At 45.9% G+C, this 23411-nt stretch overlaps 1 protein-coding gene across 7 annotated transcripts in view; it reads right to left on the bottom strand.

Moving 5' to 3' along the window:
- CADPS (calcium dependent secretion activator) overlaps positions 1 to 23411 on the bottom strand; it is a 211381-nt gene that overhangs the window by 134009 nt on the left and 53961 nt on the right. For all 7 annotated transcript variants that reach the window (XM_057397353.1, XM_057397350.1, XM_057397349.1 and 4 more), the window contains exon 4: positions 2980 to 3060. In XM_057397353.1, coding sequence (XP_057253336.1) covers positions 2980 to 3060 — 81 coding nt within the window. The remainder of the gene's footprint in view (positions 1 to 2979; positions 3061 to 23411) is intronic.

The raw sequence follows: 23411 nt of genomic DNA on the forward strand, positions 1-23411 counted from the left end.
TTGCACCAAGCAGTTAAAATACAGTCTTTTGTTCCCAGTCCCAACCTTGGGTAGCAATTCCCTTGTGTAAATGGGACCTGGCATCAAGATAAACTACCTAATCAGTCTGTTTTATTGTCTATGCATTATGTAAGCTGTAAGCCACCCTTTAAGAAAGAAAAAACCCAGAAACAACTATTTGGAAGATTTTAAGAACTACTGCTGAAGCGATGATGTTCAAACACTATTGCTTTTTTACCCTGCTACTATTCATCTCTCCAGGGACTGCAGTTTTGGTGCTGCCTCCACAAACCTCTTCAGACATGCAGCAAAGACTGAGACATTTCACTGCGTGCCACCAGCAACTTCTCATACTAAGGCTAAACCCAGGTAGCTTGAAGTGGCACATAACAATTTAACTGGGACCGGGTCTGAAGATGGAAATGCATAGGTCCAGGTGTGGTCCCAAGGTACCCATCAGACTGCACATATTGCTGGGGGAAGAAAAAGACACAGTAAAGAGATGCAGACAACAGCAGGAAAGGGTGTTGGTCACCTCCACGTGTACTTGGAGCAGGGGGAGGACCAGAAATGGGGACAAGTGCAGAGGGAAGCAGAGTTAAGAGACTGCAGAGTGAGTCCTGCCCCAGATGGACATGTTGCTCTGGTGTCAAGGTCTCATTTAGCTGCCTACACACGCTCCTTTTTGCCCTTGAGGCCAGGTGACTGGAGGGGGCAAGGCACCACAGGAAGCAGAGCACTGGCTACTGCAGAGAAAAACAGACCTCTGGCTTGGCATCACTAAGCTCTCAGCTATAGCGCTGCTCTCATTGAGCTGCTGGAAAAGTACAACATGCAGAGTGAAAAGCCTGTTCAGATTCAGCTTTAAAACATCTGCTGGACTTCAAGCGTGACCCTCAGGCTGGCTGGCTCCAGGGCTGGGCTTACCTGCTCTGACAGTGGGGCTCGCTGGGGGACCCTGCCCAGCGCTGCACCAGCACTGCGCTGAGCTGCACTCTCCTGGGCACAGCAGGAGGTAAAAGGACTCGGAGCTGTACCCTGGTGTCCACATGCAGGAAAGCTGCTGAGCACAGTGACTTGTGCACGGTCACATGAGAGACGGAACCGGGGCTTGCACTGGTTCTGCACCACCGCAATCCTAGGTTCCATTAGGCTCCACAGCCTTTGGTGCCTCTGAAGTTCAAATGTCCTAGTGTGAATGACTTAATTTATCAACGAGGCATTAATTTGCCTTTATTGTGCAATCTCAGCATGGCCACCTCAGCACTGGTGTCATGAGCTCCTGTGCAGCAAATCTGCATTAAAAGCTGCAAGTTGGAGATAAAACACTGAGCTGAGTTGTAAACCCGCCCTATGCAGGGAAAACAGTCTTGCCTGGAAAGGAGGATATAGAGATAGATTCAAAAGGTCATTTGGATGCCTCCAAAAGATGGCATACACTGGTTTGAAAGAACAAGGTTTCTTGTAGGCATGTGCTGGCAGGATCTGACATTCTGGAGAGAAGGCCTGCAGCAGTAACTTGAAGGAGATTAAATATCAATACCTGCCAAGCGGATCACAGGTAAATCACTTTTACTCTAAACCACCCTCCAAGATACACAGCTATATATTGAAGGTTCAGTTCTGCACAGGGAAATGTCAGGTTGTGTCGAGTTCTTTGCCCTCACTGTCTCTTACGGGGCCAGCAGCAGCACGGTTTGTTTTCAGTATCCTTGAGGGAGGAATGGAAATGGCACATTCCTGTTTGCAAGGAATAATTCATGGAGCTGCAGCCTCTGCTGGCTGCCACTGAACCATGCATATTGTTGTCCCACATGCCATAAAGAGAAAATGAAACAACAAAACCAGGCAATCTCATTCTGGCACCCAGTGCCTGGCTACCCATCTCAGAACCAGAGCAGCCGTGCTCCACACAGTGGCTTATATCTGCTGCACGTAAAAAATACTGTAGGTTTTCTTGACAATGAAATGGCAAAGGGCCAAATGCTGAAGAAAGGAGCTGCAGCTGGGCTGCTGTGCCATCGTTTGGCCGCGTGGACCTTGGCCAACTTACTGTTTTCTTCAGCTAAGTGAGGAAAACCAGAACCCACCTCCCCAAAGCCGCAGCAGCAGTAACTGTTTAAGAGAAGCGTTAGTGAGGCACTACCAGCATCATTGCTGATGCCTGACCATAAATGAATGTGCTCTACTTTTCACATACCAGTGCGGTTGCAAACAGCTCTGATACGACCTTCCTCATAAAACCAGGCATAGATCAATGCTAGGACTGCTGCTGCTGAAAAGCAGGTCCTTAGCCTGAGCTTCATCTCTCTGATTAGAGCCCTTTCCTTCTAGAAATGGTTTCTTGATTACCAAGAGCAGCCAGGCAGATCTTTCCCAGTGACTTCAGCCCCATTAGGGCTTTATTGGTGACTCACAGCATTTGATTAGAGGCGAGAATAAAATCTCAACCATGCTGATGTCAAAAGGATCCAAGGTTACTCTCCATCTATAGTCCATCAACCCACAGGAAAGGAAGTGTGGCTCCCAGCAGCCCAGAAAATGGCACAAACGCCATTAGGGCAATTCCTGTCTCCTTTCTATATGCCATCACCCACATCATTGCCTAGCATCAAAGTTTGACAAAGAGGGCTTAGACATGCACTTGCAGATCTAACTGGAGTACTTCAGGACAATATCTTCTCCACTGTTGAGTATTTGCAAGGGATTTTGCAGGAACCTAAAATATCCCAGCTCATCAGGACATTCCAAGAAATGCATACCACATCAGCTTCATCTGTGCTTGCTTTTTTGTTCACAGTTAATAACTGTCGTTTGTAATCATGATTATATGATTCTATGATCTGCTAGTTTTTAACTGGTGATTACTGGGAAAATAAATATATGAAAGAAGGACAAGATCTGGGGGTTGCATCAAACTACTTATGTGCTTCTATATGAAGAGCTTACTGATACAGAAGATATATTGGCTTATTTTACCTTGGCAATTTGCTCTGCCATTTGGAGACGTCCATCTAACTCACGTCTGATCTGTGCTGCTTGCTCGTCTGGGTTGTCCAGCTGTATAAAAACAAAAGGCAAATCAAGGTGAAAAATTAATCAATGCAGTACCTTTGTGAACAACTCAGCTCTTCAGGCTGACCACGTCTATCACATTATCAATGAAGTATAGAATAAAGGGAGCAGAGCCCCCAGAAAGGACACATACAATGTTCACCATCCCAAGGCAGAGATGACCAAGGGGCTTTGCAGACCCTGTTTTGATGCCTGCCCAGCTGCCTCCTGGGGCTAAGCATCCTCACCCCACTTTGCCCTGTGAGCCAGGGTGACAGCAGCCTTGATGGTGACTATCTGAACCCCTTGGTGTCCTCCAGAAGCTACCGCTTTGCTGGTGCTTGGAAGCCATATTCCCCCTGTGCTGGGGCAGAGCATGGCAGCTCCAGATCACCAAGCTAAATACCCCCTGCCCCTCTTGCCACCCAGACAAAGACAGAAGGCACTGGACCCCGTGGTTCAGTGTTCAGCATCTGCCTGGCCCTGAAATGTCTTCTGAAGGTAAAACTGTTGGTTTTGCCAGTTAAGCAAGCAATTACAGCACACGTGAAAAAGGCACAGTGACTGCTGCAGTTTCCCATTAGTAGGACATAAGGCAGGTTTGTTATTTTTTTAGTGGGAATACGCAGACATAAATTACAGAACAACAAAAAAGCACAAAAGCCAGCCAGCCCCTGAAGAACTGGTAGCTGCTGCAATGAGGTGGAGATTTTACAGTTGCTTTCCAGACTCCAACCACCCTTTAGTTTCCTTTGGGGTCATTCTGCCCACTGCACATGGCTAGAAACATGCAGCAGTGAGGTGGTCACAGCACTGCTCCATCCATGAGGCACAAAACCAAGCAAAACCTCATAGCTTTTGTTTACCTCCTCCAGCAAACGTGACTTCAGGTGGGAAGGCTGACTCCTCCATCCAAATGCCACCTTTGTTTTCAATGTACCAGCCCCTTCTGGCTACCAGTGAACGCAATTGCCACAAGCCACAGGTCAGTTCTCCCACTGCAATTGCCACAGGTCAGCTCTCCCACTGACTGCTACACATAAATGAGCATTATTTGCTGGCTTGGGGTTGCACTAACCACCTCCGTGGGTTTTATCCTCCTCTGGAGACAAACTGCTTGACAGAAGAAAGGCTTGGCTGGTGCAGTGCAGCCTGGAAAGTTACAGCTATGGCAAAAGTCTCAATGCTCAGCCTGATGAGCAATAAGCTTGTGTCAGTGCTCCCTGGATGCACTGAAACATGCTGCTTTCTCCCAGAACTATTGCTTTCTACTGCATCTCCTCAGCTGTTTGCCAGCTCACCCTGCATCTCCTCTCTCTCATACATCCTCTTGTAGATCTGCACACGTGCAGGTGTGTATCTGCGTATTGCTTCACCACTGATGATTTTCCAGAGAGCCGACATTCAATACAGCTGAGATTGAGAGAAAATAGATTCCTGATTAGTTTTTGAAAGTCTCTGTTACTGATTTAATTCAAGCAGGAAAATTACACAGTGTCCTGACCGTGACCCAAATTCACTGAAGCTTCAGGGATCTCTGCTATGGCCATCCAGGTTTCATTCACACCGCACAGCCTGCTGCCTTCATCTTTATATTTCTGATCCCAAAACCAGCACAGAGCCATGGACCACCAGCACCTTTTGGGATGAGCTGCTCCCATTAATTTCTCCATGAACAAATACATCACGCAACCACCCACGTGCAAGCAACTCTCAGAGCTGCCTCATTAAGCGTAGGAAATGTACAGCCTCAGATTTCCATTTCTTTATGACTCTGAAAGAAAGGGGCATTATTTGAATTCCATCTGAGCTACAGTAATTGAGGTTAATCACACGCTACCCAAAATAACTCACGTGCTAAATTTGGAAACCAAGGATGCTGCTGTGGAGGAGAGCTGGTTCTGTGGTGAGATGATGAGCCAGCAAACTGCCTCACACTTTCTGCAGATGTTTTCCAGTGATGCTACAGGTCAAAAAACATGTCAAGGAAAGATCTGGCTGCAGAAAGTTATTTTTCTTGGGAGGCAACAAACACCCTCCAGGCAGCCTCCTTGGTTGTGGTTGAGCGGGTAAGGGATTGCTTTTCAAAGCTGTGCTTCCCAAGATTCATTAGTGGTGCCAAGCTGGGTAACCTGGTATTTAAAAGAAACAAAACATCTTTCCAGGCTGTATTTTCAATGACTCTGCATGACAGCTCCATGGCAAATCCTGATCTTTGGGAAAGCAATCACACTCTGTTGTAGCCAACAGAACATTTTCTTCTTGTTAGCTACAGAATGGTACTAATGAGGCAGCCCCTGCCTGTGTGTCCTTCTGGCACGTCCATACAGACCTCTTGTGACTAAGAGCTACAGCTCAGCCACTTCCTGCTCCTGAGACTGGGAAGGGCTCCTGCTGCCGTCAAAGCAAGCAGAGTATGTTTTACATGGTCACAACACTATATGGTGACATTGAGAGCAATGCCAGGACCCATAAAATATACTTAGCTCATGATACAAGGCAAGGGACAAGTGTAAGGCATGTAAGACCAAACATTCAAATAAGGCAACACAAGCTCTAATATCATTAAAACTCAATTTCTTAACTAGAGATTCAGCTATTTATTTTCTGCTATATTCAAGCCCACTTTAACATTCAAATACATGACAGCCAAGTACATAAATGATTTACAAAGTCAAAAAGAAATTGAATTAGTTTCATTCCGCATTATGACTATGTTATGGGTGCGCTATGAAAAAGAAAAAGCAAAGATGTAAATCATAAGGTTGCCCCAGTCAGTTAAATGTGAAAAGTATTATAAATTTCAGGATATGATTTGTCAGACACGCTGGGCTTTTCTTCAACAGCACGCCACAAATATATGACGTGGATAATTTGTAATTCTCAACTGATCATCACCCAGTTGCCTGCTGGTAAATTAGATGTTTTCATACATCTACCGGCATCCAATATTAGTTCTCTCTGCCTGCCCTGCAGAGATTATCTATTTCAGTAGAACAGTTGCTAAAGTAAAAGAATAGAAATAAAGAGAGTGGAGCAGACTCTGAGCAGAACCCAGAATTCATCAGCACCACAGTGCTGAATGCATTGGCAGGGCACGCGCCTGCTTTAACCCATGGTGACCCTTCAGCTGCAAAAACCACATCTTGGAGAAGACAGGGATTTTTACATATCACCTGATAATAAGGAGCAACTTTTAAGTGAAAGAAAGAGTTTAAAAACGTTCATATGATAGTTTTAATTGCCAAAAGTAACCTGTTGCTTCCATGACTCTGAAACAGATTCACTGCAAGCCTTTTCCTTGTGTTATCCCAGAGGGATAGATAACCCCCCTACGCCTGCGAAAAGCATAAGCAGAGGCCAACAAACCACCTAATTAAGCCGTAATATCTGCACCAAGACACATATGCACGTACCAAACCCACACCTAACCTGCCTGACTGGTGTGTCAGAGACCTCCCATGTATCACCCAACCTGAGCCTTGTAGTTCTGAAAGTCAGGAGCCCAGGCTCACCTCCACTCACCCTGGGAAACGCCTGCAGCAGCTCAAGCACATGAACAGTGCTAAGACAGACATTAAATTCCCTTGGTTTTGGAGTCAGTGTTATATGTATTTAAAGCTCCAGCTTCAGTTTACCACAGCTTGAAGCCAAACCATCAGCAATCCCTGCTGATTTGGAGCCCTGGCTCCAACTATGATGCTGGGGTGGCACAGGCTGCCCTAATCTTTCTTTCATCATGCCCCAAAGCAGTTTTGCTTAGATTAACATCTCAGACCAACCCACCTGCCTGTGGACCGAGCAGGGTTCAGCCCTTGTAAGACTGGTCACAGCAAAAGGGCTGAGACAGGGTTACCTGCCCAGCCTGGGGACGATGCTGGTGGCACAAGTGACATGCCATATGCAGATGGTTGATAAGAGAAGTGGATGTGGCCATGCCACCAAACACATATTGATGGGGCATGCTCCCAGCAGACACAGTGAGTGAAACAGGACATGGGATCTATAATCACACTCTGAGCACGGCACTGTTGGAAATAATGTTGTGGAAAGCTACAAGTGTTTATAATGAAACAGCATCATTCTAAGCTGCACAGATCTAGAATGACAGGGTGCAACATACAGGTATAGCCTTCAACGATCAGCCTGGCATTTACGCCATGCACTGCAGACATGACAGGTATGGTTGGTACAATTGTCATCAGCCCCAGCCAGACACCACTGCAACCATTCAACAGCTTAAGTCCTCCCTGCCAGTCCATGCTAATACTGATCCCTGCTTCCCAGCAAATGCAAAATCACAGTTTGTGAATTATTTTCCCTATGTGGAGGACAAGGATGAAAGCTGTGATCCACTCATGTCCTTCCTAAGCTTGGCTTAGGAATAATTAACACAGCCAAAGACCTGTGTCATGCACGGTTAGAGGTGCCAAAAGCCTCAAAGAGAAAGTTTCAAGGTGCTCATCCTTTGACATGCTGGGAGCTCTGTAGCTCAGCAAATGGTTGATTAAGTATTTCAAAGCAAACATGCTGCATGCGAAAGCTGAACACGATCACAACATGGGTGACAATTCCGCAGCTTTGATGTAGGCTGTTAGGAGAGATCTTTGCCTCATGAAAGGTGGTTTTGCTTCGCGACACTCAATGAAAGAAAATACTGAAAAATTCATAAACCCCCATCAATTAATAATTAACCAGTCCAGGTGTACTCACGACTTGTGGCATCAGCAGCACGGAGTGCTCCAGCCAAAGGAAACACGTAGCCCCAAAGCCACTCACTGAATCGACAGAGTGGCACCATGAACCACACAGCTTTCTAAGGCACGCTCCATGCCACGGTCACAGATTGCTCTGTAGCATCCTTTTCCCACCAACAGTACATATTCCATACATAGATATGAGGGAGGCAGCTCAGTGCTTGAGGCCATGACCTCTTCCCATGTCTCTGAAGCAGCAAGCAGAGGAGGATCTGAATGCTCCCTCCCTTGTTCTCAGGGGAGATGCTGGCCTGCCTTTTAAATTGTGAATGTAAATGATGTTAAGCTACCTCAGTACAGTAAATCACCAATGCCCTGGGCAATGTGTTAATCCTCTGAGCAGCAGACTGCAACCCATGGACCACCAGATGCCTTGGGATCTGAAGTGGGAGTGAGGAAGAGGAAGCAAGCACACAGCTTTCCCTGTGTCACACACTCCACATGTCAGCAAAACTGGCAGCATCAGCACAGTCCAACCATGGATTCAGCAACTGCTACTTCTGCAGTTGGAGAGAGGTTTTTGGAAGAGCCATAGGGAACCAGCAGGACACATCCTCTCCACCAGCTCGCTGAATTGCAAAGCTGTAGTAGGCCCATGCACCCCAGGCAGACCACTCTCCTAGTGCCTCTGCATGACAGGGATGCCCAAAGCTACATTTCTCCTCTGGCCAAACTTCCTCAACCAGTCTTTTAGGCTCAGAGTAACACAGAATATTTCTATCACAACGTAAAATTCCCCATAATTCAAGGAATTACAGTCTGCACCTATTACTCCACCAGACTTTTCCTTCCTACTCCCATCGGCCCCAGCTTCTTACACAGCCCCACGGCTCCAGCACAAGGGTGACAAACCCCCTCTACCTGGAGAAGAGCTCACACCATTGTGCTTCTGAGTAGCTAAAGTCAGCCCTGCTGCAGGAACTCAGTCACTTCCAACTGCAGCAGCCAGGGAGTCCTGGGGGTGGTTTAAAACAGCAGAAAGGACATGGATAATTCAGTAAGGATTGACGCTTCCCTCTCTAAGAGAAAACTCATCTGATGGTTCACTAACTTTAGGGTTGCGTTAGACTCCTCAGTGAGAATATTCCCTGGATGCTGAGCAGCCCCTCCTCACCCAAGTGCTGAATCTTACACTGTTATAAATGACTGTGCTCCACCAGCCGCATGGGCTGTGCAGATTCTCGCCTATCACATCACCAGCAGATGCTGGCACCCTGTCTGCTTCACCAGACAAGGTCAAGAGATCCACCCTTGAACTAGCTCCGGTCTAAACGCTGCCTTTTGGATAGCTGTTTATCCCACAAACTGAGCTGATTCCCAAGGTGTATCAGGGGAGCACTGGTGGCATGTGCAGGAAGAGGTTTCTCATGCCCTCCTTGCTGCTGGCAGCAGCACCTATGGGTACCTGCTGCCCATCTGCAGAGCACTGGTGAATCAATCAGCATGTGCCAGTGGTGTGACAAGGGCAGAAGACACTCGGCACAGATCCTGTGTAGGAAAAGTGGACAACCCCCTGTGCTATATCCGTTACAGACACCTACGACTATGCCCCTGCAACAGCTCTGCCAGGCTGCAGGGCTGAGGAAAGCTGAGACAAGCAAACTCAGCACACAGCTTTCCAGCAGGTTGTGCAAAGATGCCTCCAGATTTATGTGTAAAGATAAATCAAAGTAAATGAAAAAACAGAGTCAGCAAAACAGGGAGGGGAAGAAAGAGCTGCCTGCCTTTGCAAATGTTTTGCAAGCTGTTAAGAAAAGGGATGGCAGAGCACTTCCACTCGCAAGGCATGTCCCTTCCATCTGTGGCCAGAGAACTTCTGAACCCCACAAATCCCTCAGTAAGATCATCTGCGCGAGGTGTACAACGCCGAAAGGGCTTAAAAACTAAGCTGTCCAGAGGCTTTGACCTCTGAACATGCCTTAATACCCTCTTCTTATGGCATTGCATAAGTATGCTTGAAGGCATGTGGGCAGCATATGCTGAGCTACGGCACCCCAGAAGAAACTGGTTGATGCATCTCACGGTAGATCACTACTTTGTAAGCTGTAAGGAAATGCAAGCAAGCTAAATGTGCTGAATTTCACACCAGTTAGCAGAATCACCTGTATTTTGTACACATGACAAAAAACTACTGTTCAGTTCCAAGTAATTTTTACAGTTAGAATTAGCTGCAATTAGCTCATCCGAATCATCATGGAAGAAAGATCTTCCTATCCACAAATCCTCATCTTTTGATTAAAAGCTTAATGGTAGATACATTTGTCATGTAATTAAAAACAGGCTTTGGCTTTTGGAGCTAAAGCAACTTGCATGAGGTGCAGCAAGGCTGCAGTATCTTGACACTCAGCAGGATTAGAGGAGATGGAATAAGATGTGGAAACATCTCCAACGGTGTCTATGCAATGGGCAGGGCTGGGGCAAGACTCATTTATGAAGTCATGTAGTCAAAAGTTCCCCCCTCCATGCTGAAATGTGCTTGGGGCCAGGGTCTCAGTTCTTGTCAATTTAAGCAGGGAATTTAGACTTTCTTTGTTTTTTCAATGCCACATTGAGGGATTTTTGACTGACATCTATGGATGTGGCACCTGAAAGCCTTCCACATCACAACGCAGCAGCTCCTGATGGGCATTACATAGCATATTTACACATTTCAAGTCAAGATGTCTATGTGCTGATGCTTGGCAGAGGTGGCATATTTGAGCATGAGAATATGTCCTGAGAGGAATACCACTCCTGCAGGGAGAAGTTGTTTTGAACCAGAGGTGTTAGGCTCCCAGGCCACGATGTGCAGCGCTTCCTGCAGATGTCTTTGTGTAGTTGGCTCCCTGGCTGAGCAAGCTTCATTCCCAGCTCTGACAACAGGTCGAGGATCAGGCCCCAGCAGTGAATGTAAAATTCCCTAGTTGGCCTCTCTGTTGATGCAAAATCAGATCTCCTTCAGGAGCTGAGCTCCTCTGCTGCAACCCATACCATGCTTGGTAGGGATGATGATACAGGTGAACGCACAGATAACAGAAGCTATTGATCATCATTCACATGATGATCACTTTATACATTAACAACAGGTAACCAAATTGAAGGAAAAAACATATTCAGAAAGAAACTTGCCTGCCACAGAGATGTAGCTCAAAACTGGGCAGCTGTTCTCCAAAATAAATACTCATGGTATGCTGGTGCATGCTTTGGAGTTTGAATTGCAACACTGGTTCTTCCAGTAGCATGCTGATAGGTGTTTTTCTGTAGAAGCTTTGAGCAAACAACTAGAAAAGAAGAGGCTGTAGCCATGAACAGTAAGGGTTTGGTTCCCCTTTATGCCAAACATCTGGGCATCAGCAGAAAAGGAGGAGAGGGAATGCAGAGGGAAGGTTACAGCTCCCACTTTTTCAAGGACTAAGATAGCAAAATTGCCGTGCTGCCCATTACAGTCCATTTTGGTATTCATGAAGTTTAGATTTATCACAGCCAGGAACCTAAAGAGACTGCTCTCCTGGATGGGCTGATGTTTTTCACATTGCCTTGATGCAGCAAACTGTCTCATGAGGTCACGGAGAAAGCAGTTTGTAAAATGAAGCCTCTAGGCAGCAAATCCCCAGCATGCCAAGAGATTGCTATGTGTTCTCAACGGACGGCATCTTAAGGGAGCTGAAGTTGCTGGTCCCATGACTAGGACCATGCTGCTCTAGTAATCTCTGTATACACTGCCATCAGACCCCCTTCCTACAGCAATAAAGAACTGGAAGGGAACTGATCTCATCATGGTTATTTTCAATCCACCTGGGTTGCACCTAACATGAATTGGTATCAATCTATCAAAATTCAGAGCAGAAACATCACATCTGAAGTCCCTTTTGTCAATACATAACAATTATTAATGACTAGTAAGTAAACATTATTATGATGCTAAATTACTATATGATGCTAATCAAAAGGTCAATTCCTCACCTTAAAGCAGTGCCTTTACAGTTGTGCTCCGAGTCACTCAAAGGTTTCAGGGGGAATTTCCTGGTTTTAAACAGAAGCAATATGCTCAGCCATACCAATCCTATCTAATCTACCACTGCATTTCAGAAAAGCCACTTGTTTTTAAACAAGTAACATTCAACAACATGAAAAAAATCTGCAAGGAACAGGGATTGAAATCCTAGCTCCAATAACTGGGAATAACAGCCACCTCTTCTACTGTCTGATCCCCTCCAACAGGACCTATTCTGCCCCTGAAGAACCAGTGACACGAAACGGATATATAGCAGCACTAAGAAGGGCTACGTGAAGCCACAAGCCATTGTGTGGGATTTAACCCTGCACAACACCCTTGCAAGATTCTCTGGCACCTGTGCTAAGATCACGGATGTGAGAAGAATTAAGCGGACACAGAAAAGCAGTGAGAGGTATAGCTATGAAGAAACAAACACAGGGAGTAAAAATGTGAAGCTTTTAAAAGCAGTCAGTGCACTGGGTGAGAGGAGGAGTAGTTCAGCACAAGGGGAGATCTCAGCAGATGGGGCAAGTCCTGCTGTGGACTCATCATCCTCATCACCTTACTGGTGAAGACGGTGAGTCTAGCAATCCATCTGTGCAATAAGAAAATGCTGTTATGTATCCATATTAAATGTAAGATAAATTATTTACATGTACAGATCCCATAACAACTGCAGAAGATGCTTCAGCCTGGAAGCAGCTGCTCCTGCAGCATGGCAGGACACACCACCTCCCTTGGCACAACAGCCTGGGGTCCACAGCACTGCTGCTCCAGGCCTGCACTAGCTTTACTCTAACCAGTAAAAAGATACAGACTGCGTGTTGCACTATCCCACCCTGAATCTAGACTCAGTATGTGCCTGACCCTGATACCCTTCAATCATCTGAGTGAGCTGTGCCAATGCTCACCAGCTCCAGCTAGACCTGCCATAGTCACCCAGCCCGCAGCAGTAAAGGCATGGCCTGGAGCTGTAGGTGCATCCTGAAGGCAATGCTCCCTGGGTGATAAACCCCCAAAGCAATCACCCACCAAGTTCCAGATGGTGCTTTGTGCTTCTCTCTTTTTCTGCCATTGGAGGCTACTGCCATAGACTGGCATCTCATCGGTTTTTAAGCACTGATGAATCTGTGTGGAGACAAGGCTTCCAGGCAGCTTGGCACAACAGCTTTACAGAGGATGTGATTGAGGACCTGCCCTCAGAGCAGCCAGGAGAGATGCTCTACCTCCCTGCCCTGGCGACCCCTGCTCAGTGCAACCCTGGAATGGAGAGCTGACGCTGACAGCCAGGCAGACACAAAGCTGGGGTGTTTGGTCTTTTACCCTTCACTACACAAACCCTGCAGGAGACCCACCAAGACAAATATCTGCTGAGCATGGACTGCCTGGCCAGTGGGCATCCCCATAAAAGAACAAGGATGAGCTTTTGGAGTCCAGAGGTTCAAAGTGTCTGAAAACGGTCCAATTTGAAATTCCTCCTAGGCTAAAACCTTCCACATCTCATATCAATGTTCAGAGCAGGCTCCAGGGGTCCAACAATAATGAGAACATGTAGCATCGTGAGCGTTGGGTCTTTACACTGCTGTGTACAACACAACATGTAATGTGAACAATAAACATTTTCTTTTTGCTGGGAAGCCAAATGAATCCTAATGCTTTTCCTAACCATAACAGACAGACTGCCCTGGCTACAGACCTCGATTTCTGACACATCAGTTGTAATGGCAATTGCCTTTAGATAAGTGATTACTGAGGCTTTGGGGGCTCCTGCCAGACCCAGTGCACATCAGTGAGAACAATTAGTTTTTTTCCAGGATGTGTATCACACCTAATAGAAAACATTAACTCCTGTTACAAATATTTATAAAAAGTCAGGCATAATTAAGCAATTTGCAATTTAAAATTAACAATCTAAAAATTCAGCCGTGCAGACAGACAGTGTTAAATATAACCGCCGTTAATGCGAGCTGATTTAAACAGAGGTAACACAGCAGAGACAGGAAAAGGCAGTCAATCACCTTCCCTGCCATTAACATCCTTCTCCATGTGGAATATTACATGCAGCTTTCAAACTGCTCTGCTGTGCTGGTGAGTGCAGAAGAGCTGTTTGCCTGCAGCCTGCTCTGTCCAGAGGGAGGGATGAGATGTCTGTCTGATGGCGAATGGAGTCAGCTTGCTCTTAAGCATTCTGAACCACTGCCTGCAACCCCACGCAGCTCTCTGCAGACACTGTATGTGACAGGAACCCCAACATTTTGTGTATGGGGGCCCCAAGAGTCCAGTGCTGCCCTAAGGGTCTTGCACTGTGTTCATGAAAGCACCACTTGCTTTCCCCCAGCTCCCCTTCCAGGCTTCACGTGCTCTTACTTAGCTTTCTCTAGAGCTCAGTATGGTTGGAGCCTCCAGCCAAAGCTTTTCCATCCCCATAGGGTGGAAAGCTGTTTTTCACACTGTTTTACTAATTATTATTTGCATTTAAAGCCAAATAAAGCACTAGTTGCCCAACACCTTCATCCCAACCCAGGCTGGACTACCTCAGCTTTGGCACATGCCAGGATGCAACACAGCTGGAGAAAAGGGAGAAGCACCCACCACCTCTGAACCCTGTAGAGCAGGCAAGGGCAGGGCTGGAATGCCAGGGGAGATGGCACAGCAGAGTTCCATTAACAAAAGAGGACCGATGCAGGGATGGGACATGGGCTGGGTGGTGTGTCAGACCACACTGTAGCTGTATGGTAATTCTTCCAGACAGCTCCTCTCTGCAAGGAGCACTCTCATCTCCTGCTTTTTGGGAAAATGTGGTTTCAAACTACATTCAGCAAGGCATGACCTCTTTCCTTTGAAACTGTTACCAGGGCAGGAGGCTTTTGCTTATGGAGTTAAGGAAAACATACTGGACAGTACAGCATTACAGTCTATGCTATCGAAGAGGTCACCTGGGCTTTCTGAATATCAGTGCACTGCAAAAATAAGGTGTTAACCTGCTCTCTGATCCCATTTCACCTGTCATAGAATCATAGAACAGTTAGGGTTGTAAAGGACCTTAAGATCATCAAGTTCCAACCCCCCTGCCATGGGCAGGGACACCTCACACTAAACCATCTCACTCAAGGCCTTGTCCAACCTGGTCTTGAACACTGCCAGGGATGGAGCATTCACAATCTCCCTGGGCAACCCATTCCAGTGCCTTACCACCATCCTCCTTATATCCAATCTAAACTTCCCCGTTTAAGTTTTAACCTGTTACACCTTGTCCTATCCCTACAGTCTCTAATGAAGAGTCCCTCCCCAGCATCCCTATAGGCCCCCTTCAGATACCGGAAGGCTGCTATGAGGTCTCCACGCAGCCTTCTCTTCTCCAGGCTGAACAGCCCCAACTTCCTCAGCCTGTCTTCATACAGGAGGTGCTCCAGTCCCCTGATCATCCTCGTGGCCTCCTCTGGACTTGTTCCAACAGTTCCATGTCCTTTTTATGTTGAGGACACCAGAACTGCACACAATGCTCCAAGTGAGGTCTCACAAGAGCAGAGTAGAGGGGCAGGATCACCTCCTTCGACCTGCTGGTCACGTTCCTTTTGATGCAGCCCAGGACACGGTTGCTTTCTGGGCTGCGAGCGCACACCGAAGCTGGCTCATGTTCATTTTCTCATGGACCAACACCCCCAAGTCCTTCTCCGCAGGGCTGCTCTGAATCTCTTCTCTGCCCAACCTGTAGCTGTGCCTGGGATTGCTCCGACCCAGGTGTAGGACCTTGCACTTGGCATGGTTAAACTTCATGAGGTTGGCATCAGCCCACCTCACAAGTGTGTCAAGGTCCCTCTGGATGGCATTCCTTCCCTCCAGGGTATCAACTGCACCACACAGCTTGGTGTCATCGGCAAACTTGCTGAGGACCCTCAGTCTTCCCTCTAAGCTTCTTCCCTCTAAGCTTCTACTGAGGGCAACACACTTCATATGCAGAAAGGACATACACAGAGTAGTGCACAATAAGCAGCTGGAATCCAGATGTTAGCCAGAGTGCAACGGTGACTGCGGGCCTGCAGCATGAGTATCTGCCTATCTCAGAGTGCAGCTGAGGTTCATTTTAGAAATGAAGAAAAGCTTCAATGAAGAGATTAAAGAGAAAAGCAATGCTTGAAGCATTCTCACAGGATTCAGAGATTTTTGCATTCTCCTCTGTAAGCAGGTCAAAATTGTGTTGCTAGAGCCACCCTTTTTCTTCAGACGAAGGTACCATCAGACCCTACCAGCTATAAAACCACAGGAATATACACATATGGAACCTACAGATGCAATTCTTCCCCTCTATTTCTTATTAATTAAATAAACCCATGGAAATCAAGGGAGGGAAAGCAGGGCTTAGGGCACTGGAAAAAATAATGCATGTGTGCAACCACCAAGAGGGTCAGCTTGCTGCCAAGAACAGCAGCAGCGCCTTCTGCATCCCTCTCTCCCTTCAGCTGAAGCCATCTGGAAAAACAAGAAAAAGCAGCCTCTGATGGGACTGATGGCCCAAATACTGCAAGTTGTTAAGGAATGTGGAGGACAGCAATAGAACTCTTGCTGGCACAGCTGGGAAACGCTCTGATACCTGCCCCTGCTGCTTCACAGATGCAAAGGAATCAACTGAGGGTCACGCTGTGACTTTGCTTGAAAGCTGAGGGAATAACTTAGTCATTTGGCTTACAGGCTGAGCAAAATCCACAGGAGATCCCACCCCCCAGAAAGCGTTCATTTCCACAGTTCTTACTACATTTTCTGCAATCTAAAAATCCTAAGCTGTTCTGTTTCTAAAACAGTCAGATCCATCTCAAATCCATCTTCTCACTCTTTTTTGGGGGGGGGATTTCGAGTGGAGGGTAAAATATTCCTGAACAACTTCACCAGTTCCTTAAAAATCTGAAGGATGTTTAATTCCTCCCAAGTCTGCCTACATGACAAACCACGTGCAGGCTCACTCCACAGGATGCGCTTGCTGAAAACCAAGAGATGCGGGATAGCCTCTTCCATATTCCATCAGGAGAAACCCAGCAACTTTCCTGTCTTCTCCAGAGCCATTTTCACACCTGGTCGAACACCTCCAAGCTGTGCCAGATGTGTGCTTCTGTCATAGGTAAAATGAATGGAGAGAAAGCAGCAACTACAAGATGCTGCCTCATGCAAGCAGGAGACCAGCTGAAGAAGGAACAAGTACCTAAGCCTGGGGAGGTGAAAATGAGCAAAGCAGAAAATCCTTCTCTTTAAGTTGATTTATTTCCCCTCTCCAGCTAAACCTGTTTGCCCAGCAGGCAAGGACAACAGTTGGTGCTGAAGCAGAGGCATCAGAGGCTATGCCCACTTGTAATCCTGGGCTGCATTATCATTGCTCATTGCCATCACTGGTAGGACAAACAGAAACCTGGCACAAACCTGTCACCACTCCTTGTGAACCATCTCCTTTGCAGGTGCCCTCCAAAATCAGTGCAGGGGACACATCATGCAGTAGCTGTGGCATGGCTGGCACTGAAATGAAGGTAATCCCATCCCCACCCCAATCATCACGCAGAGTTATTCAGGTTTATGCTGCTGGCAGCTTTCTTAACAGCACAATGACACACACTAAAAATATTTGCCATTTGGACCAGATTTCATGTTTAAAAATGTATAACAAAGAATTACTTGCACAGCACAAACCTTATAGCTTCTGCTTCTGAGTAGATGGGAATTTGTAATAATCTTCATCTGACAAAGCAATGTCCCCTCAGCTGCCGTCACCTCATCTGCACTGCCATGCGGCATCCATGTATCCCAGTTCTGTTTCCTAACCCAGGTATTTCCATAGCAAAGGCTTTTGGCTGCAGGTGACCAGGCTCCAATCTGCCTGGCTGCAGGGCTCCTTTTTGGAGCCCACCTCAACATTCCTGAAGACTATAAAATAACAAGCCTAAACAAAGTTCAGTTGAACAACTGAACTCCTTTGATTCGATATTCAGCAATGACACTAATACCTTCATAGTGTCCAAAATCTGCCCTACCACATGAGACTGATGGGCTCCCAACCCAAAATGAACTACTAGCCCCTTCCCATGCAATCGCTTGTATATCCCTAGTAAAATCCAGCCAACAGTCACTATGTTAAGGCTGTAGCCTCCATTAAAACTCAGACTTCTCCAGTGTATCCTTTGGGAGAGAGAAAGGCTGTCACAACCTTTGCCCAGTTCTTCCAGATTATCACAAGCACCGGCCTGCTTTGATCCCGCAGTTTAACTGCACCTGTACATGCCTGGTTAAAGATCACTCTAATACATTTGCAAACAGTCCATTTCCCCAGGTGAGCCAAGCTATTAGTCTTTCCACGTGAGTCCCAAGACCTTCCCAACGCAGATCCCAGATCTGGATATAGCAGAAGTTTTTCTGCAGCCCTATAGAGGCTATTCCCCAATGTTTTCTGAGGTTTTCCAGTGGAGAGGATAAAAAAAGGAGCTGAACATCCTCTAAGGTTTGCTGTAAGTTACCCTGGAGGATCCAGGTTTGCATCCTGAGAAGAGCAGGGGTACCAAAGTTGTTTCAGATGCTGGAAAGCGCAGTAGGCAAACTGCTGTAGCAAAGCAGGACTGGCCCCATCTCCAGTTCAATTGCATCCATACATCCTCCCCAGGACACGCAGCCGGGAGGGTTTCACAAGAAGACATGCCAAGGCAGCTGGAAAAGCTCTCCACAGAAATCAGCGCCACCAGAGCAGAGGGATGGATTTTGCTCCACCTTCAGGCAGGAATCATTACAGTCTGACAGAGTTTTGCAGCAGACAATGCTCCTGCTTCATGCTGAACTCTGTTCTGCTTGATGACTTCTTCTGAGCCCATCCCTTCCTGTTACTTGCTGTCAGCTGCTGTACCAGCACTTCCCTTCTGCAGGGTTCATGTTGGCATAGGCCTATTCACATCAGAGTTTGCCCCCATTGATTTTCAGTTACATCTGATTTAATGCTATCAATGGGCATTTACTCCTTTTCCAGCAGGACTCTGACCCATTTTTCTTTTCCCCTCCTCACCAGCACCCCTCACTAACAGCCTCACACAGCCCTTCCCAGCAGCCCCTACGCAGGAGAACTTTCATTATTAATGATTCTTATGAACTGTCTGCCTTTGAACAGGAGTGATTTACTTTTGATTGATATCCAGTAATTCCATGCAACAGTAGAGAGAGATTCCCTTCTGCTGTGGCATGCTGGCATGGCATGAAGCCTCAGGGGGACAGATGTGCTTGCTCTCCTACCCTTGTGCCCTGTGCTGCCCTTCCCTAAATTATCTCGTGCATCTATCACTGCCCTGACTGCAGATGACACGAAATTTAAGGCACTGCGACACCAGCTCTCCCAGATACCAGGGTGAGCTACTGACTTCATGGTGCTTCATGTGACAACGGGCCTAAACAAAATGTACTTTGACTGTCATCATCCAGAAAATCACTCTTATTATGAAGCAGACCATGTCTTCCAAGATCACAAACAATGATGCTTAGATCAAGCACGCACTCTGACGTTACAAGACCAGTGTTTCTGTTGGTATGTTTAGGATAGAAACAGGTTTTTTTGTTCTGTTTGTTCATCGATGCTACCTATGTTCTTAGCCATACAATAGATGAAACTGCAACCGGCATTAGACAGGAAAGTTTAATGATCCCAATTATCTTCTTGAACATACATATGGCTATTTTCATCCACAGAAATAAGACTTCTACTGACTGCCACATGCCCTCAGCTATTTTGCAGTCTCCATACATAAAGGCGGAACAGACTGACCAAGCAATGACCCTGAATAATTGCCTATGTTAACTGGTGATAAAGAAGATCAGGAGTACATGGCTGGTGAAAGAAATGCATGGGAAAGGAGCAGAATCACCTCCTGCCACTCCCAGGGACAAAAGCAGCACAACATTTAGTCAAACCATTAGCCAAACCAGTGTCCAGTTTTCTCCTCATGCTTTGCTAATGACCACACTGTCAGTGGGGACTTAGCTGTCAGAGGAAGGCTGGTGTAACAAGCTCAAAGAAACCATTGTGAATACTGCTGATGTTCAGGGGAAAGGCAGAGCTTGAAACAGACCCTTTCCCAAATACTCATGTGTGGTTACCATCATTTTTATTATGCATCTTTGATAGCACATAATCCAGTATTCAGGGTGAATTGCTCTTCTATTAATCTAACCTGTATTATTCTTTCTAACCCCGTTCCCCCAGCAGATCCAAGCCAGGATGCTCTTGTCTGACCTGACAGTCATTCTCCTCCACAAAGTTATTTTGGAATCATTTTGACAGTGGCAGCCACAGCTCCTTCAGCTAATTTACATTCAATTGCTACTTCACCATCTGAGCACAACTGTTCCCAGCCAAAAATCTATTGGTAAGGAGAAAAAGGGCAAGTAAAGGGAAAATCCACCATGAGAAAGGTAAATGAAGAACCGAGCTAGAAAGTGACTGAAAATAGCTGCTTGATATTTTACATTTTTGAGAATTGATATGCACAGGGAAGGAAGATGCAGAATGAGACCTCAAGCCACAAGAAGATAGCAAGTACAATGCTGAGGAACTGTTGCTGATATTACAACCCTGAACCAGAAATAATAAGCACTGCGTTTTAATATGAGTTTAAAACATGAAGTGCTGCATTTGGCAAATGACATTCTCATCAAATGTAACAGACATCACTCGAATTAATGAAATTATTGTGTCAATAGTTTCTCCATGAAGCCACATCTCGGTTTTGCAGCTATTTTATCAGTCCTGGTCTCAGCTCTGCACCCAAGCATGCAAAACTCCTGGTAATGGCAGCCAAACACACGCCTGCAGCTCATTTCACCAGTGTTGTACAACATGAGCTCGCCAGCAACCTGGCAGAAATACCAGCAGGATAAATGACTGGCGTCGAGAACAAATAAGAGACCACTTAATTACTCTCCTATTTGATTTTTACAATTTAAATTACCCAAAAACCTTTCTCGCTGTCATCTCTGTGCCTACCTGGGTCACAAAAGCAGCTAGGTATATTTAGCAAAACCCTCCACAGAAGTGAAAGCTTATGGTCCTTAACTTGAGAACAAGGAAACTCTTCACTGATGCTCCTTCTGCAAAGGAATAGCCAAGGAGTAAAGCCTTGCACTGAGTGCCAGCACTTGGGGCTCACATACAACTCTTCTCACTCCCCTGCCATAGCTATCAACATTTAACACCTACAGAGCCCAACTTTACAGCACCTACAAGAAAACATACATGCCACTGACATCCGACTTCGAGCTGGCTGCTCAAAAGGCGTATGCCTCTCTCCCTTGCCTTCTAAGTCTTCCCATATTACATAGGGAACTTCAGCTCAATATTGGCTTTGATCTCAAAATGCTCTTTGGAAGGAATGGCTGTTATGCCACCATAATCTCTGTTAAATAGGAAATGCAATCATTTTCCCCTCTTTCGTTGCAATGACATTTCTACAAAGACTTTACACTGAATGACAAAGAACACTGTGCCATCACTTCTCCATCTTCTTTCAGAGACAAAACAGGACCAAAGGCTACAACATGCACAGATCACTCCTGCTAGGAAACATCACTGCCACCCTGCATTGCGAAACAAGCTCTGTGAGCTGGAGGCCAGCACAGTTTTTATGTGACTTCAAGCTACTATAGCTGCCTTTTAAATACATGAGAGGATGTATTTGAAGCCATCTTGCATGTAATTCCCTATTGAACTTGCACTCTAATTTCTCACAAAAGTAGAATCAGATGTTCCAGAAAAACCACAGTATATTGAACATGAAAACTCAATACTGAAACAGAAGTAAGCAACAGCTTATATAAGCTGCATTTCTTGTAGTTTGGGATATTGAGACTGAGCCTTTGAAATGCATGAAATCTAGTTTGTTGATCATTTCCCAGTTTATAGTCAGCTCAGTGGGAACAAATACGTGTCTACTTTGATATCATTTTGAAGAAAGCTCTTGGAATCTCATTTCTCTTAAGAAATATATGTGTTCTCTTTTTATTTTGGTACTCTTTTTAGATACAAACCGGAAGACTAACCCAGCTGTATTTTATATTCATACAGTATTTTCTATGGCCTGATGCATCTGACTCCCAAAGTTTCTTCCAAACTAAAAATGACACTGTCTATCACATCCCAAGCTGTGGCATGAAGCATTTGTCAAGTAACACAGCAACACTGGTAGTCTGACAAATGAAATACAGGGAGTGGAGGAGAGGACTGATGAATAACACATCTTTTTATTGGAATAATTCTCTTTTCTGGAATACTGAATAGAATATGGAAAAACCACATCTTTCAGAAATAACATTAGAGAAAACTCAGTAAAATATTAATACAGAACCTTCAAAACATTCACTTAGTGGATGACGCATGTCACAAGAACGAGCTCTCTGTTTAAGACTGTAAAAAGAAAACTGAAAGAGTAGAGTAGTGTGCAACATTAGGGTAGTAGAGCGCAGTGAAAACCAGGCTTTCCAACAAGACATCACTGGTTGAAATGAAGAGCCTGGAGCTGCAGCACAAGCCTCCAGCATGACCACGTATAATCCCTGTATGTGCCATTATCTTTCTATTTCGCTCATGAGATTGGCATTGAATGTTCCTCTGGAAAACAACAGGATTTCAGGGATAAAATACATGATTGAGGGTTGATGTGATGCAAAGCATTGAGGTTTTCATGTGGAATTCAAATTGCATTTAAAGACCTACACACAAAATAAAATTCTAGTGGCTGCATTGTATTTCTAGTTAAAAGGAAGAGAAAGAGAGGCATTAACATAGTGCAGGGTCATGCACCAGTTATGTCTTATTAAGTATTCCAGCCTTCCTTAAGATAAGCATCACATATGGGTTCTTTTGCAGCTAGCAGTTCCTTTCTTAAAGGGAGAGAGAGTTCTGGATAACACCCCTTCTGTCTCCCATGGCCTTCTGGGCTGATTGACAGGAACATGTACTGCGGGGAACAAATGCTGCTCAAAGGGAAAAACAAGATTGCTTTCTCCAAAGGGGGCCAGTGGGGTCATTTCTTTGTTGTGTGTTCTGCTCCCCGTCCCTGGTTGAGGGAAAGACAAAGAGGAGGAGTGACATTTTCCTTTCCTAATGAAGCACAGGACACGCCGCGGAACTTGTTTTTACATACGGCTGCTTGCGCTGAATTCAAAGTTAGGGAAGCAAGAAAGATTGCTGGAGATCATGGCGTTTTGAGAGTTGAATCCCACCTCTGGGAATCAGATTGCATGGAAGTCCAACTCAGGATCCACGCTCCAACACATCTCAGTTACATTTTAGGCTGGGTTTTTTAAGATTAGCAATAAACATCCGATTTTATATATCACCTTTGGCTACTGCTCCGCTGTGATGGACAAGATCTGGCTTGGCTGCTGCTTGGGCAGATCCGCCAAGTGATTTGAGACCAGGCCACCCCGCACAGGGACAACATGCCCCAAAAGATCATTGGGTTTTTCAGCACAAAGTGGTTTCCCTGAATTCATCAGCTTCTCTCAGAAGTCTCCTCTCTGCCAATACAAAGGTAACAGCCATGGGGTTTCTATTTTGTGCCATCCCAAATCTCTTCTCCACCGAGATGTTTCAAGCTATAAATCCTGAATGT

Source organism: Pezoporus wallicus, unplaced genomic scaffold (assembly GCF_028554395.1).
Source record: "Pezoporus wallicus isolate ANWC-B61680 ecotype Strahan unplaced genomic scaffold, APGP_CSIRO_Pwel_v1 contig_8714, whole genome shotgun sequence".
In the NCBI taxonomy this organism is placed as follows: Eukaryota; Metazoa; Chordata; class Aves; order Psittaciformes; family Psittacidae; genus Pezoporus; species Pezoporus wallicus.